The sequence below is a fragment of the Mesocricetus auratus genome, unplaced genomic scaffold, assembly GCF_017639785.1.
Source record: "Mesocricetus auratus isolate SY011 unplaced genomic scaffold, BCM_Maur_2.0 Super-Scaffold_15014, whole genome shotgun sequence".
Lineage (NCBI taxonomy): Eukaryota > Metazoa > Chordata > Mammalia > Rodentia > Cricetidae > Mesocricetus > Mesocricetus auratus.
The window spans coordinates 33,258,181-33,276,140 of record NW_024429186.1 but is presented as its reverse complement, the minus strand read 5'-3'; the positions used below and the strand labels follow the sequence as shown (position 1 = coordinate 33,276,140).

Genomic DNA, 17,960 nt, shown 5'->3' with positions numbered 1-17,960 from the left:
AACCGCTCTTAACTGCTGAGTCATCTCTCTAGTTTCTAGATTTGCATTTTGAAACATCACTTTGCAGCAGTGTACACGAGGTCAGAAAGAGATCAACAAGCAAGATTCCAGGCTGGGGGGAAATCAGGGCTGAGCTAACTTGACTAAGATAGAAAAGGAGGTTTTACATAGTATGGGGGAAAGGATGGGTCTTGTGTTATGAGTGGAAAGTAACACTGGGTAAGATAGATAAGAGATGCAAAATACATTTTAGAGGAGATTGCAGATAGTCTGAGGTGTCTAGCTAGGCTGATGTCAGCAGACAACTGAATATATAGGACTGATGCCAAAAAGAATTCTTATTTTGGGAGGGACAGGGTCTCTCTACAGCCCTGGCTGTCCCTTAACTCACAGAGATCCTATCTCTGCTTCCCAAGTGCTGGGACTAAAGGCGTGCGCCACCAACGCCCAGCTGAAAGAAAATTTCTTAAGAGAATTATCTATTTTATGTATATGGATGTTTTATCTGTGTATGCATCTGTCTATACACCAGCAGAGAGCACTGGATACCCTGGGACAAGTTATGGATGGAAGTGAGCTGTCATGTGGGTGTTGGGAATTGAATTCAAGACCTCTGGAAAAGCAGCTGGTGCTCTTAACTGCTGAGCTAATCTCCAGCACTAAGAGATAATCTTAAAATAAAATTCTAGATTGGGAGACAAGAGAGAAAGATACCAGAGACCATCAATAATTAAAGAGTTGGGAGGAGATAAGCAATTCCTTGAAATATAGTCAATGGGACAGAACAATGGGAGATGAATATCATTAAAATTAAAGGAGAAGGGTTTCAAAAGTAATGGATGGCTGTGTCAGATGTACTGTACCGACCAAGTGAGGGAAGGTACATGTTCAGAGAGTCCCCTGGGTTTCGCAATGAAGACACAGCAGAAATTGTGATGGTAAAATTTACATGTCGCTGCAGCTAGGCCTGCCTGCAATCCCAGCACACAGGAGGCTGAGGAACGATCACGATGAGCTTGAGCCAGATGGAGAACATAATGGACTCCAGGCCGGTCCAATGGACAAGGAATGCCTGTATTTTTGTTTTTCCTCCCTCTTTCTTGAGACAGGTTTTATCTGTACAACAGCCCCCAGAACTTTCTCTGTAGACCAGGCAGGTCTCGAATTCAGAGAGCTGACTGATTCTGCCTCCTCAGCACTAGTATGAGAGGCATGCACGAACATGCCCCGCAGAAGACTGTATCTTAAAGGAACAAACAAGGGCAAGAGGGATGGCTTTAGTGGTTAAGAGCACTTGATTTTTCAGAACTGAAATTCAGTTCCCATCCCTCAAGTCAAGTGGATCACAACCATCTGTAACTCCAAGTTTCAGCAGACCCAGGATGTAATATGTAATACCCTCTTCTGGCCTCTCAGGGCATAGCATGTAGGCAGACACACTAACTACTAACTAAATAAATAAATAGTAACTAATTTTAGATAATGGAGATTAGCTTCTAACATTTGGGCAGGTCCTGTACAACCAGTAAAGAAAGTCTACCTTGTTTGAGTTTCCAGCCTACTAGCCTCAAATTTTAGACTTCCCACATCCATAAACTCATGCCAACTCCTAAAATAATCTATCTCACATGCACATGCACGTGTCCAAAAGCACGTGTGCACCCACGTTCACCTATCAGGTGGACATCTCTGGAGAACCTGACTGACAGTGAAGAGGAGGTTAGATTACAATGGGCTGAGAAATAAATAAAAGGCAAGAAGATTTTATGAATATTAAACACACTCTTTAAAAGGCTTTATGAGCTGAGCACGGTGTCGCATTCCTTTGATTCCAACACTTTAGAGGCAGAGGCAGGCAAATCTCTTTGAGGTCAAGGCCAACCTGAGCTCTCCTGTCTCAAAACAAACAATAGCCTTTACCATGAGGTTAGTTGTGGTGCTGCATGTTTGTAATTCCAACACTAAGAGGCTAAGGCTGGAGGCATACATAGCAAGACTAAGCTTTAAAAAGCTCTTCCAGAGCTGGGCAGTGGTGGCACATGCCTTTAATCCCAGCACTCAGGAGGCAGAGGCAGGCGGATCTCTGTGAGTTCAGAGACCAGCCTGGTCTAAAGAGCTAGTTCCAGGACAGCCTCCAAAACCACAGAGAAACCTTGTCTGGAAAAATCAAAAAGAAAAAAAGCATTTTCCATAAATGCATTGTATACATGTATGAAGTTGTCAAAGAACAAACCCATTAATAAAAAAGGTAATTCCGAATAAGCATGTAGGACTTGATTGTGGTAGAAACGCACATACTTTAGACACTAATAAAACTGTGGTAGTGATGATACACATGTAAGAAATTAAGAATGAGTTCATGACTATTGCTACAACACCTTCTGGCTTGGTCATCATTTCAAGGTTACAGGTGGAATTCCTACTGACTAATGCTAATGTCAAGACGAGTTCCACACTAAAGATTACTATTTTTCAAAGAAAGAAAATGGACCTAACACAGACCAAATTTTAGCAATTTAGAATTTAGTGACAGCTGAACAGAAGCTAACTTGTGACTAGTTAAAATTGTAACTTTCAAGTCACTACTTTCTTTTTTCTTCATGTGGAATGTTTATTGGAGGAAGATAGGGGAGTGAGGAAAGGGAAGAGAGAAGGGGGGCTGCCTCCTCAGAGAAATGGCAGGAAGAGTCATGTCACTCGCTACGTCCTAAATATCCACCTTGGAATTAAGAAATTAATTTGCTTGAAATTTCTTTTATTATGAGTAAATCTTTTAAATTTTAATATCTCCCCCCCCCAACAAGGCTTTACTATATAGCCTAGGCTGGCCTCAAACTCTTTGTTAATGTAAACCCACATGACTTCTGGAATTACAGAAGTGTGCTATGATGTATGCCTGGTGTATGGCGTGTTGGGACTGAACCTCATGCATGCTAGTCAAGCACTGTGCCCATTGGGCCAACTGAACTACATTCCTATCCCTTCAGAGTGATTAAGCAGAAATAACTTTTTAAAATAAATTGAAAACCAATGAACATAACAGGTTGGTGATAGTCTTTGTAGATTAGAGTAGCCTTACATTGCTTTCATTTTATATACTAAATCTAAGCTGGAAGAAATGAGATACATTTATAGGTATGAGTTTTTAAATTGTTTAAATCTGGGATTGGCACTTTCTCTGTGAAGGACCTACTACCAAATACTTGGGGCATTGCCAGTCATCTAATCTGCACGGCAACTACTCAACTGTCATCATAGCACAAAAGAAGCCACAGACAACATGTGAACAAATAGGAATGGTCTTGTTCCCATAAAACTTGATTTTCAAAAACAAATATGGTGGGCTATGCTCTGAAGATTTTTCTAGAATGTAGCCATTAACTGACTCTTTTAAAATATTCATTATTTTGTACCCACATTTTAAAAATTATTTAGCTTTTTATTTTATGTGCATGAAGGTATCAGATCCCCTGAATTGGAGTTACAGACAGCTGTGAGCTGCCACGTGGGTTCTGGGAACTGAACCCAGGGCCTCTGGAAGAGCAGCCAGTGCTCTTAACCACTGAGCCATCTCTCCAGCCCTGTACCTCCCATTTTTATACCCTATCCAATATTATCAGACTGACTCACATTTTAGGTTCTGTCTAAATCTAAAATTCTATGATTCCCAGAATCACTAATGAGGTAAGAACACACATCACCATAAACGGAACAAGATGGTTTGGGTAACATATGACAGCTAACAGTAAGAAGGGTAAGCAGATGTTCTCAAGGAAGTCAAAATAAGGAAATGTCACAAAGGCCAGGAAAACAAATGTGACACAGCTATAAAATCCCCAGGAGCAGCACTTACACTCACAGATGACTCTGTTACCAGAGTAATAATGACACACTAGCCAGGTAATCATGATGCAGTGTGCCTTGTAATAAATAAAGACGAGCAGAATGGTGGCGCACGCCTTTAATCCCAGTGCTGGGGAGGCAGAGGCAGGCGGATCTCTGTGAATTCAAGGCCAGCCTGGTCTACAAAGTGAGTTCCAGGAAAGACTCCAAAGCTACATAGAGAAACCATGTCCCAAAAAAACTAAACTAAAATAAATAAAAATAAATAAATAAAAAGAAAGAGAACTTTTTCCCTGCAGGGAGCTTAGATTTGGTTTTTGTTTTAAATTTTATTTAAAATATGAGGAAAAAGGACTGTGTCCATAACTCAGTATTTGAATTTCTGAGGAGAAAGACATGCTGAACAAATATATTCATATTCTTCAAAGCAATAAAGAGACAGAAACATAACTTCCCCAATGGCTGCCTTATTAAAAGTCTCTTTCTTTTCAAACCTAATTAGCCAAAATTTAGCTTGAAATCTCAGTCTAAGTGTTATCTCCAGAAAGTCTTCATTATACTTTCTCACATTTAAATTTCTGTTCTATTCTAACAGCATTTGTTATTATTGAACAATTTGGTAGTATTTAATTAGTAATAACAGATTCTTTAATTACAGAGTAAACTTGAGAATATATATTTCATATATTCATTCACCAAACTCGAATATTGTAGAGTAGAAACTTTAGACCACATAGCACTGTAGGTACTGAGGGTTCCACCACAAACAAAGTGAAGATCCGTGTCCTCTGAGAGCTTACCTTACAGTGACAGACACACAAACAAGTAAGTAAAGGTATGGAATGACATGAGACAATAGAAAAATAAGGCTAGGGAAGAAACAGGGAACATGTACATAGACAGCGGGGTGGGGGTTTAAGACAGTTGTAAACAAATGTGTCATTTAGATAAGTCTTTTAAGCAAAGAAAGATGGGGAAGTGGGTCATAGATATGTGTCTGGATTGGTATGTGTTCCATATTATAATAAGTTATAGTAAATATAAAGGCCCTGACATAGGAGCATTCCTGGTGTCTTTTAAGGAATTATTAGTGAAGACAGTAGGATGAGATGAGAGGAACAACCTGCCAGGTCCTAAAGATGCTTTAGTAAAGACATTTTACTGAGGTAGGTATTAACTCAGATCTTCTAAGGGCACCGGTGGAATTAAACACAAGTGGCTCCAGAACCTGTCTTTGGTCCTATGCTATACCATTTCTATGATAGAAATGCCAGCACAAAGTTCAGAATGCCTGGCTTGTTACAGCACTGGGTGACATCACCTAGAGAGAAAATCCATGCAGAGAAAATCCACAACTAAGAAGTATTTAGACAGAGGCATAAGGAAAGCTAGGAGTATATTGTTCCCTATACTCAAGATGAACAATGCTTTAAGGAGAGCCAGACTGTCAAATCCTGATACAGTCTGGGATCAGGGTGACAGACTCATTGCAATAGATTGAAAGACTTGAAAGGAGCAGTTTTAGGGTAAAGACAGAAGCCAGGGCAGTGGTGGTTATTAAATATCAAAAGACAGGATGGCAGAACAGAAGACACCAAGAAGCTTTTCTAAAAATGTGTTTCATTTTTAGGACAATCTACTGAAGAAAAAAAATTGATGAAAGAGGGAATTGGAATAAGAGTTGAAATGGTAAAAAACTAATGGAAGTTGGACATTAAGGAGCATACTTGTCAATCGAAGCAGCCAGGGGGCAGAGGCAAGAGAATTCCAAGAGGCCAGTTTGCCCTACCTGGGGAAGCCCTGTCTCAAAATCAAAATCAAACCAAAGGAAAGAACAAGGACATACAGGCACAGATGACAGGCAGGCAGGTGGGTGTGACACCCAGACTGGAGCCACAACTGCGCTCACACCAGGCAAGTGCTCAACTACAAAGTTACAAGCTTCAGCCCTTCTGGGTCAGTTTGATTTTCTCAGTGAAGTATGAAGCAGGCTGAAAAAAAGAATAGTGTAAGAAACCCTGGGGACTGGAGACATGGTTCAGCAATTAAGAACACTGGCTGCTCTTCCAGAGGACCCAGGTTCCATTTATATGACAGCTCACAACGGTCTATAATTCAGCTCCAAGTGATTTGACACTCACATAAAATTAATTAAATAAATAAATTCTGAAAGGGTGTTGTTGTTGTTTGTTTTTTTGAGACAGGGTCTTACTATGTAGCTCTGGCTGTCTTGGAACTGAGTATGTAGACCAGGTGGCTTCAAACTCACAGAGATCCACCTGCCTCTGCCTCCTGAGTGCTGCAAAATTCTGAAAGCTTAAGGAAAAAAGAAGCATAAAAGTTGTATAAAAAAAGAGAGTAACTGTGCTATGAAAATCAAGACATCTTATATGTCTTTGACTAGGGATGGAGAGCACATTTTATATACTAATACTGACTTGAGAACCATTGAAATGCTATAGTGTATATGTGAAGACCAGCTTCCAAAATTAATAATTTATCCCCCCAAATATAGAAAAGGTCAGTGACCAAGACCTTTAAAAGACCAACTGATCACTGTACTAAGAAAAAAGGACACAAAGGGTGAATATAAAAACCTTGTGGTTACTTGCTTTTTGTTCCTTCTCTCTCAAGGATTTGTCCTAATACTAATATACTTTTGTGTGTGTGTGTGTGCGCGCGCACACTTACGCACATGTAGAGGCCAGAAGACAGTTCCAGGTATCATCCTCAGAAACAGTTTGCTTACTCTGAGACAAGATCTGGAACTCAGCAATCAGGCCAGACTGTCTGACCCGTGAGCCCAGGGGTTCTGTCGCGTCTTTGGCACTGGGATAGAGTGTGTGTGTGTGTGTGTGTGTGTGTGTGTGTGTGTGAGAGAGAGAGAGAGAGAGAGAGAGAGAGAGAGAGAGAGAGAGAGAGAGAGATCACACCTGGCCCAATGTTTTTATACGTTAGGTACTGGGGTTCACATTCAGATCTCGTACTTGCTTTACTAAGCTACCTTCCCAATCCCTGTAATGTACTTTCAAAAGGAAACATAAAGAAAATCCTAAAAATTATCTAAGAAGAAACTGAAGAATATAAAATTAATGTTAGGAAGAGTTCAGGAATTTAAAAAGCAAAAAGGAAGAAAAGGACCCAGAGGCTGGGGAGATATAGCTCATGGTCAATTTACAACTAACTTGCACAAATGTAATAATCTTAATAATTTTCATGCATCAGAAATAAATGACACAACAGCCTAGATAAGTTCACAAACTTAAATTCCTACAGAGTTCAAGGCAGACAAGACAACTGAGTGACAATAGCATGAGCTGCTGGGACTGTGAGGAACAGCAGTCAAGGGCACAGCTGCTCAGTACAAGCTGCCTTTCACACACTGTACTTGCTGCTTTCTCTGTGATAACCTGGCTTTCATGTTAGAGTACTCGATATCTGGAATATCTGCAAGCAGTGCAGTCCGTGTCTATGGAGCTGTGTGCACCCTCGAGCTGCCTAGTGCCCTCTGTGTTACACACTTCTTCTCCATTCACTCTAACTAAAGTAGACCCAAGGAGAGCAGGTCAGTGCTTTTGAATGAGATGATATCCACATGGAGTAGGTCAAAGATAGCTGCACCAAGTTTTAAAAAAAATCTGATTTTAGCATGCGGTAAAATGTACTAAGCAGGAGACCTTTTGAGCTTGTCTCCATGTGCTTGTACAACGCAGTCTCGTGCAGTCAATTCACCAGCTGAAGTATAAAAGCTGAGTATACTATGGACCGCAGAGAACAATTAGCTAGTCTGGAAAACATTAGGCTGAGGTCCAGTTCCCTCCCTCTCTTTTTAGATGTCCACAGTACAGTTCTGTAACCATCAGATGTCTATGGTTTCATTACTGTAGTCTCTGCAGGCACTGCTGTCACCATGGAGGCAAACATGAGTGGTTGGACCAAATGCTGAAATCTGAGATGATGAAGGCAGCTTCTCGGCTATGACTAATGAATTTGAAATAAAGACTAACTTCTTTCACCTACTTACTTTAACATTTAACAGTGTAGTGTAACAATTTACAATTGTTCTCTTTTTCATGGCCCATTAAACAATACAGGCTCAAAGACTAGTATAGCATCATAATTTATGAGATGTACCGATAAAAGCAACACCTGCTGGGCTGTGGTGGTGCACATCTGAAATCCCAGCACCTGGGAGGCAGAGACAGGCAGATCTCTGTGAGTTGGAGGCCAGTCTGGCCAACAAAGTGAATTCCCGGACAGCCAGGACTGTTTACGCAGAGAAACGCTGTCTCAAAAACAAAATCAACCAACCACCAAATAAAAACTCCTTAAACCTGCTATTTGTGTTTTTTTTGAGATAGAGGCTCATTAGCCCAGGCTGGCCTCAATCTTAATATGTAGATGAGCCCTGAACTCCTGATTCTTTGGCTTCTACCTCTACATGCAAGAATTAAAGATGGACATATACTACTATCCCCCTACAAGAGAGAGAGAGACAGATAGAGAGAGACAGAGAGACAGAGACAGAGAGAGACAGAGACACAGAGAGAGACAGAGACATAGAGACAAAGAGAGAGACAAACACAGAGAGAGACAGAGACAGAGTTAGTTTGAAGACTGACTCCACAAAGAGGCAGGGAAAAGAAAGACAACGGACAGACACCACCAGGAAGATAGGACATCTGGGTATTTTTGGTAAGATAAAGCCACATAGAGGTACGCAGATGAATAGTTATAGGTTAATAATTAAGAGAGAGCTAGCCAGTAAAAAGCCATGGCTAAACAATTATAAATACATTATTAAGTCTCTGAGTGGTTATGTCATTAAGCAGCTATGGGATCTGGTGGTGGGTGAAGAGAAAATGGGTCCAGTGGGAACCAGACTAGACTGGAAAATCTCTATTTACAACACACACACACACAGACACACACACCATACACACTCTACATGTAATAAAAAATTAAAAACATTCACATTCAGCTTTCATTAAACAATACCTCAGCTCACAAATTCAATACATCAAGTCTTTTTATTCTGTTTCTTAAAGATTAATGTAGAGAAGAATGATGACAACTGGAAAGTCAAAGAGGCTCAAAATTAAAGAAAAGTGTTTCAATTAAAGTGCATTGCTGGTGATGTTATAAGTAGTAGTTTTGTTTGTTTGGTTTTTCTTCTTTCCCTGGACTCACTGAATGAAACCTGACTTACTGAATTTTATAAATTACTTAACAAAATTGTCCTACTGTAAAAGGACCCCTCCTCCCCATAACATAAAAATTATTTAGAGACAGAATCTGTTATATAGCTTTGGCTGTCCCAGAACTGGAACACGGCCTCAAAAAGGACTAAAAAAAAAAAAAAAACTTCAAAGGTTTATTTTTATTAAATGCATGTGAATGCTTTGCCTGCATGTATGTCTATGTCTATGCACCATAATGAGTGTCTAGTGTCTGCAGAGGCCAGAAGAGAGCATCAGGTCCCATGGAACTGGAGTTACAGACAGTTGTGAGCTACTATGTATGTACAGAGAACTGAACCATGGCCTTGAAAGAACAAGGACTCTTAACTGCTGAGCCATCTCTTTAGATCAAGAGAATAATTCTTACAGTCATATATATTCATGGATGTAATACTAAGATTGCTTAGTGTTTTTTTGTTTCTTATAAAATACTGTGGGAGTAAAAGTCACTAGTAGGACGGATTTGTTTTTATTTCTTGAAGCTGTGCCTTAATGTGTAGCCCTAACTAGTCTAGAACTCACTATATGGTCCAGGCTAGCTTTAAATTTATGGTAATTCTCCTGCCTCAGCTTCTTAAGGTACTCAACACCTGAGTACTATTTAAAAATCTCCAAATAAGCTGAGTGTCTTTAATGCCAGAACTTAGGAGGTAGCAGCAGGGAGATCTCTGTGAGTTCAAGGCCAGCCTGGTCTACATAACAAATTCCAGGACAGCCAGGGCTACATAATAGAGACCCTTTTTCAATAAACAAACAAATAAATAAAAATCCCTAAACTAAAATGAAGTGTTAGAGCCGGGCATGGTGATGTACAGAAAGCAAGAGAGAAGACTAGGCTCTATACGTGTTTAAGGCCTGACGATTAACTAGAAAGACACCGTCTTAGAGAGGGAGGGAGAGAGGGAGAGAGGGAGGGAGGAAGAGAGGGAGAGAGGGAGGGAGGGAGGGAGAGAGAGAGGGATACAGCTCAAGCTCATGCCACCTATCACTCTCTAGGCCCTAATTTAAACCACTGAGGAAAACTATAATAAAATAGTTTACTAGAAATAAAATCCAAAGATAACTATTACCTCTTTAAAAGGAAGTCAGATAGTTAAGGATGTAGCTCAGCTGGTTGAGTGCTTGCCTAACAAGCACTAGGCATAGTGGTACACGCCTGTAACCACAGAACTTCTAGAGAGGGTCAGGTGATCCTCAGGTAGAAAGCAAGTTCTAGGCCATCCCAGGATGCATGAGACCTTGTCTCAAAAACCCAAAATATAGCTCTCTACCCCCACACACAGCAGACTGGAAGCCTGGTAGCACAGGCCTGTAATTCCATCTATTTAGGATGCTGAGGTAGCAGAAATACTAAATTCAAGGCCAGCAAATTAATAGGATCATGCCTCAAAAGAGAAAGTAAAAAAAAAAAAAAGCCTATGGATACAGTTCATGGTAGAACACTGTGCAAGTCCCAGCATTACAAAAGAAAAATAGAAAAACAAAAGTGATTGTGTATAGTACAGTGTTTAAGAGCACAGACTCAGTGCCGGGCACTGGTGGTGTACATCTTTCTTTAATCCCAGCACTTGGGATGCAGAGGCAGGCCATCTCTATGAGGCCAGCCTGGTCTATAGATGGAGTGCCAGGATAGGTTCCAAAGCTACACAGAGAAACCCTGTCTGGAAAAACCTAAAATATATATATATATGTAGACAGACAGACTCAGGAGACAGATTGGTTCAAATCCAAGCTCCTATCACTTATTGGACCTGGGATTAAGGAGACCACTTAACCTCTGAAACCTTAGCTTCCTCACCATATAAAGAAAAACAATTTAATGTTATTTAAAGATTAAAGTGAGTCATAATTTTTTCCTATGTCATAAATTTGGCACTGTGACAGTATTGCCAGTCTGGCAGAATCTGAAATCACCTGGGGAAGGAGTCTAATTCAGGGTTGTCTGGATTAGGTTGGCTACAGACATGTGGTTGTGAGCTACCCAAAGTGGATGCTGGGAATTGAACAAAGGTCCTCTGTAAGAGCAGTAATCACTCTTTTACTTTATTTTTCTCTAGTGTTGGAGAAGAACCCTGGGCCTCATGCATGCTGATTCTGGGCAAGCGCTCTACCACTGCCCAGAGGTCCATTCCTTGCCCTAGTACTTCTGAAGATCTGAGCAGTGATAAAATATCACTAGAGAAGTATCAGAGTACCTACATGAAAAGCACCCAGGCAGATTTTGGCAGACTATTAATTACAACAGATTTTCCTAGATCAGCAATACAGGTTTAAAGATCACAGCAGAATCTTCAAAGGTAAGTTTATGTACTTTCATTTATTCCCTTGAAATTCAACTTATATTTAAAAAAAACCTAAGAGAATTGAATGTAAAATTTGGGGTACTTTCAAATTTTACCTGAATCTAGTATTTCTTTCTATTTCTGTCAGTTGTGAGCCCTAACTAAAATCTACCTGTTAAAAATATAGTTAATACACTAACAAAACATTTTTTGAAAGATCAAATAGAGATCATAAAGAAACTTACTTGATTCATTTAGTGGACTTTCCTAGAAATGAGATTTAGTATCACAAGAAAAACAGGCAAAATCATAGACAGCAACTAATTCATTAGTTGTGAGATACAGTCAAATCTATTTCTGTTTGTGTAGAAATCAAGGCTTTATTCTGTTAGCATGTCAGTGCTATACTGGGGTGTAACTCCTTACAGAATAAGCACAATCATGGCATCAGACTTACTTTTCCAAAGAAGCCTTTGAAGAACTTCCTTTCCTGGAGGAACAGGGGGACAAGTCGAGTGCTATTATTGTATAGGCTAAATGTCCCAGGGTTTCACATCAATTAAGCAATACAGAAATAAGAGAAAGAAAAGTGGGAGAAAGGGAGGGGGTGAGAGTTTTAAAGAGTTATCCATACCAGGAGTGAAGTGAAAAGGAAAGGTGCGTGAAAATGCAGGGCAACACACTCTATGACTTAAGAATCCCTGCAAAGAGAGGGGTTCAGAGCCTGTATTCATGCAGGGCAACTACTTAATTTAGGACTCTCTACTTTTCCAACAAAGATCATCCAAATTTGGCAGCAGAGAAAGGACCAGGGCATACCAGCTGGGAATGATTTTGTATTTAAAATTTATAACAGTAACAAATGAAGCTTAGTTCTACACACATTTTTCTAATTAAAATCAATGGTAGTCAAATGTGGTGGCACGTGCCCATCATCTTAGCTCTTTAGGAGGCTAAGGCCAGGCTGCCTGAGCCCAGGAATTCAAGATCTACCTTGACATCATAGTAAAAGCCTGCCTCTTAAAGAAATAAAATAAAACAGGAGCCTGCAAAGAAGCTCCAGGTCAGCCTGGTCTTCATAGTGAGACCCCAGATCAAAAGCAAACCACCACCTTGTTAGTACAGCATGCTTCCCATGCTGTTAGCTCTGAATTTAATGCCCTGGAACAGCAAACTTGACAAGACACAAACATGGCAACCCATAAAGCTAAATCAGAAGCATACCTCAACAGTTCTTGCTACACCCTTCTAATTCAGGGAGCTGAGCCACAGGTGGTCCACATCCATTAGTGCGAGTCTGTGTGTGTGTGTTCATCAACTCTATAACACACAGACATAGCAGGGTCTATTCCAGGTCAGAATGAACCATTATGAAGGATCTAAGGCTAATGTTTATACTGGGACATAGAAAAAATAGGCCACAAATGGAATTTAAGAAACAGAGGGTTTTTTGTTTTGTTTTTAACAGTTCTTTTAGATCAAAGAATTCTGCATTGATATAATCATATAATTATCAACTATCAGGATAAGGAAGTCATAACAATCTATGGTCCTACCATCAATTTGTTGTTTTGTTTTGCTGAGACAGGGTCTTACTAAGTAGCCTGGAATTCACTATGTAGACCAGGCTGGCCTGAAACTCAGAGATAGATCTGCCTCTGCCTTCTGAGTGCTGGGAAAATAACCATGTGATCTAGGAAGCTGTCACAGCAAGATTGAAATGACCTCTGCTGCCAAGTTTGGTGGACCGAATTTTGTTAGACTAGGAGTAATGCTCAGGGTTCAAGGATGCAGCCCAAGTGAAAGATTCCCATTCTCTCCAGGGGGTGGGCGACAGTTAATATTTAATTCAGCTCTTGGAAAAGCTCTTGTTAAAGATGCAAGTTTTTATTTTTCTTATAAAAGACCTCAGATGTTAATGAAAAACAGTGACATGCAAAATGTATAAAAGACAGATAATGGGTTAGAGAATATTAATGTTCTTTTAAAAAACAAGTTATGATTCTTTTACCTGCTAAAATAAGAACATATATTAAAACAAACATATCAAATAGTGAATAAAAACCCAACATACTAGGAACTAGTTATATAATGAAACAAATCTAAAACTAAAGCAGAGAAAGACAGACATTCAGAAGCAATGGAATGAAATAGCCTTCTACAATAAAAGGCATTTTGGACCACAGTGAAGCAAGGCAAAGACTGATACAATAATTACTAAGCAACAATATTCACCACCCTGTAACATACAGGCAACACAACTAGGCAATAGCCATTTCTGAAATTAATTCTATGCAATCTAAGTTTTGTGGTAGCTAATTGGTGAATTATGTCACAAAATAAATGATTTCAAAGTAATTTTACTTTATGTATATGAGGGTAAGAAATGGTCTGAGGTACACATTTTAAAAAATATCCTGATTCTATTTTCTTCACTGGAGAATGTCAACTTTGCCAATGGCCTCTAATACAAGTTAAAGTAATTTTAAATTACAAGGGGCCACTTTGGGAAGGGTTTCCATTCAACTATACTTGTAAATCATTTTCAGCTCCCCACAAGGTTAAAACCACTAGAAATATAATTTTTTGGTTTATAGGTCAATCACATGCCAGTCTTGTTTTGCTGCTTAACTGGAATGTGAGCTACATAATTATTTGTATTTTAAAGCTCTGATATTCAAACAGATTTCCAAAGGTATTTTGTTTCTTTAGTCCTCTTTATTTTTATACACTCCAATAACTTGTTTCCATTTATTTAAAACTTGTTCCGGAAACTTTATTTATTTATTTATTTATTTTTGGTTTTTCGAGACAGGGTTTGTCTGTGGCTTTAGAGACTATTCCTGGAACTAGCTCTTGTAGACCAAGGTGGTCTCGAGCTCACAGAGATCCGCCTGCCTCTGCCTCCTGAGTGCTGGGATTATAGGTGTGCGCCACCACCACCCAGCAACTTTATGATCTTTACACTAATGACATTGCATTTGGTACAACATAAGAATCAGGCACAGAAGGCTACAGATCCTGGAGCGTATCTGTTAAAAGAACACTGTCATAGAAAAAAAGGTACCTAGTATCTCTATGTAATAGAAATATGAAAGACAAAAAAAAAATAATCAGAGATGTGGATTCGTGAGACAATATCCTGAAGTCTTCCTGATGCCTGCAAGGTTTTCAGTATAGCACTAAACAGCTTATCTACAGAACAGTGATGGTTTATTGAGCATAACAAATACAAGTTTGTCTATCACTCCAAAATCCAACTTGATTTTTTAACATTTGCCAATGTAAGTCTATATCACCGTGCTAAGTTTCCTGGATATGATAGAGGATGATGCAGATGTGCTCTTCAATTGTTCCATATTGCTTTTTGAGGCGGGGTCCCTCAGAACCCTGAATGCACTGATTCACCTAGACCTGCTGGTGAGTGAGCCTCAGGGATCTTTGTCTTCATGCTCCCAGGCCAGGGATTACAGCCTTATGAGTTGTAACCAACTGTCTGGCCCTACATCAGTATAATTTTTAAAATGCAAATTTAGGGTCATATTTATGGTGAATATAAAAACACATTAAATGTTACTCAAACAGTCATAGTCCTAACACAATAATCTTGTTTTAGAAGTAAAAGGTGAAATAAAACAAACAAATCTATTCAACAAAAAAAATTAGCTTTAAACTAGGTGCTGAGCAGAATGGAGTGACTTGTACCTGTACTTCCAGTATGTGGGAAGTAGAAGCCAGAGGACTAAGAGTTTGAGGCCATGTCTCCAAAAAGCTGAAAACCCCAACAGCAGCAGCAATAAAAACTAGACATTTAAACATTGGCTACATCTGGAATTGGAGGAAACCTTGTTTTATTTAATAAATATTTCTTAAAAATTAACTTTATGTACATGGGTCTGCATGTATGTCTGTGTACCACATATGCCTGGGACTCTTGGAGGCCAGAAGAAGGAAGGCATCAGATTCCCCTAGAACTGGAGTTACAGACAGTTGTGAACCACCATGTGGGTGCTGGAAATCAAACATGGGTACTCTGGAAGAGCTGACAGTGCTCTTAACCATCGAGCCATCTCTCTAATCCCCATTTATAAATCTTGGGGTTCCTTTGCAATTTATACAATACACATATTTTTCCTGTACAGTAAAGAGCTGTTTCTATTTTTTTTTAAAATTAAGATCCAGATGAAGTGGCATACCCAGGAGGCTGAGGAGGATAATGTGTTGGAAGTTGAGACTGTCTCAAAAACCCAAATAAGACAGACACCAAAGTTTAAAACTAGATAGCAGTGTTAGAGGTGTGGCTTGGCAGAGTGCTTGGCTCCTGTGAGGCCCAAGGAGGCCCTGTGAGGTTTCTATTCAGCACCAAAAAAGAAAAGGATTGGTTGTTCCTGAATTAAAAGATTTTCATTTTAAATATTCATTTATTTTATGCATTTAGTGTTTGGCTTGCATGTATGTCTGTATGAGGATGTCAGATCCCCTGGAACTGGAGTTACAGTTGTGAGCTGCCGTGTAGGTGCTGGGAATTGAACCTGGGTCCTCTGGAAGAACAGCCAGTGCTCTCAACTGCTGAGCCACCTCTCCAGCCTTGAATTAAAAGATCTTCTAAAGGCTAATTCCACAGTGGTCTCATAACCCTAAGTAATGTACATTTTAAGACTTTGTTTCAGGATAACCTAACCTGCTTCCTAGGATTTTAAATTAAGATTTTTATTTTTAATTATGTATGTTTGTGTGTTTGTGCACATGTGTGTGGTGATCACACAGGCCAGAAGAGGGCATTAGAGCCCCTGGAGTTGGAGTTATAGGCAGCTGGGGGCCACCTCATGAGGGTGCTAGGAACTAAATCTGAGTCTCTACAAGATCAGCAGCCCCTGTAACTGCTAAACCATGTCTCTTGTCTCCTCCTCTCCCTGGCTTGTCTGTTGTCTCCCATCATTAGTAATACACTGATACAAAATATTCTTTAGCCTGCAATGGGGGCTCATGCCTGTAGTTCTAGTACTTGGGAGACAAGCCAGGATCAGAAACTTGAGGCTTGCTTAGGGTACATACTGAGCTATAAAAAGAAACTACCTCAAAAAAGAAAGAAAAAACAAACAAAAACATTCTTTAAGGGGGTTATATAATAATAATAATAATTATTATTATTATTATTTTTTTTTTTTTTTTTGGTTTTACGAGACAGGGTTTCTCTGTTTTGGAGGCTGTCAGTCCAGCCTGGCCTCGAACTCACAGAGATCCGCCTGCCTCTGCCTCCCGAGTGCTGGGATTAAAAGTGTGTGCCACCAACGCCCAGTCTTATATAATTATTTTTAAAGTATGCTTAACTAAACATCTGGTTTACCATTCTAGAGAAATATTTTATAAGAGAAAAAAATCTAATACTTTCATTTCTCTTTTAAACTTGTTTGGATGAAAATGGAAAGCTTAAATTATCGTGCTCTGTATTTAATTAGAGAATCGTTACATAAGAGAGCAAATCTGTCAATCTTATTTTATGGACCACAGAACATAGACATAAGTCCTCTTAATATTGATGAAGTCAAGGAAACTTGCTGGACTTCTACCATTTAAGAATTTAAAGGGGGGAGTGCCAGCCTACAATCCTATGGCCAGAGAGTCTGGGAAACAGAAACTTCATTTACTGGCTGGTTAAGTACTGAGCTGAACTCAAGAAAGCCAGTATCAGAGAGGGAGGACTGATGATCAAAGGGATTAAGACTGGGCTGGTTGAACCCCCAGAAACAGCTGACCAGACAAAGGTTAACTCTTGAATCCCAGGCATCAGCCTGGGAATCCAGCATGGGACTGATCAAGACCCCCTGAATCTGGGTGTCAGTGAGGAGGCCTAGATAATCTATTGAGCCTTGGACAGCAGATCAGTACCCATCCCAAGTATACACACGGTCTCTGGACTCCCATAGAACAATGTGAGGTGCACTCTCACCCTGAACTCTTGGGGAAGGGTCTAGGCCCTGCCCTATATGAAATGACAGACTATGGACACCCCCATGGAGGGCCTCACCCTCCCTGGGGGAATGAGGGGATAACGGGGGGGGGACGGGAGGAGGGGAGGGAAAGGGAGAGGGACCTCGTACTGACTTGTGAAGCAACCTTGTTTCTTATCTAAATTTAAAATGGAAAATAAAAAAAATTAATAAAAAAAAGAAAAGGAAAAAAAAAAGAATTTAAAGGACCTAAATCTGAGATTAAAAGGTTTTATACACATAGGTGAATGTATGTGTACCATTTGTATACAGAGTTGTTTATGTTTTTTTTTCTACAATTAAGTAAGTTATTTCTCTACTTTTCTTTCTACAACAGAGTCAGGCATTGATTCCAAAGTAAAATCTACCTCTTTGTTATATTTTTATTTGCTTTGTTTTTTGCAAGACAGGGTTTCTCTGTGTAACAGTCCTAGTTGTCCTGGAACTCACTTTGCAGACCAGGCTGCTTCCTGAGTGCTGGGATTAAAGGCATGAGCCACCACACCTGAGGATATATTTTTAAATTTTATTTTTTCATACTGAGGGAATGCATAAGAGGTAACATAAACTATGTCAGTAAAGCAGAAAAGCTTTGGTTGTTAAGT

At 39.7% G+C, this 17,960-nt stretch overlaps 1 protein-coding gene across 7 annotated transcripts in view; it reads right to left on the bottom strand.

The window, feature by feature from the left end:
- Numb (NUMB endocytic adaptor protein) overlaps nt 1-17,960 on the bottom strand; it is a 108,331-nt gene that overhangs the window by 19,908 nt on the left and 70,463 nt on the right. For 5 of the 7 annotated variants that reach the window (XM_013115391.3, XM_005072697.4, XM_013115393.3 and 2 more), the window contains one exon: nt 11,823-11,855. The exons of the other annotated variants lie outside the window; for them this stretch is intronic. In XM_013115391.3, coding sequence (XP_012970845.1) covers nt 11,823-11,855 — 33 coding nt within the window. The remainder of the gene's footprint in view (nt 1-11,822; nt 11,856-17,960) is intronic. 7 annotated transcript variants of the gene reach the window in all.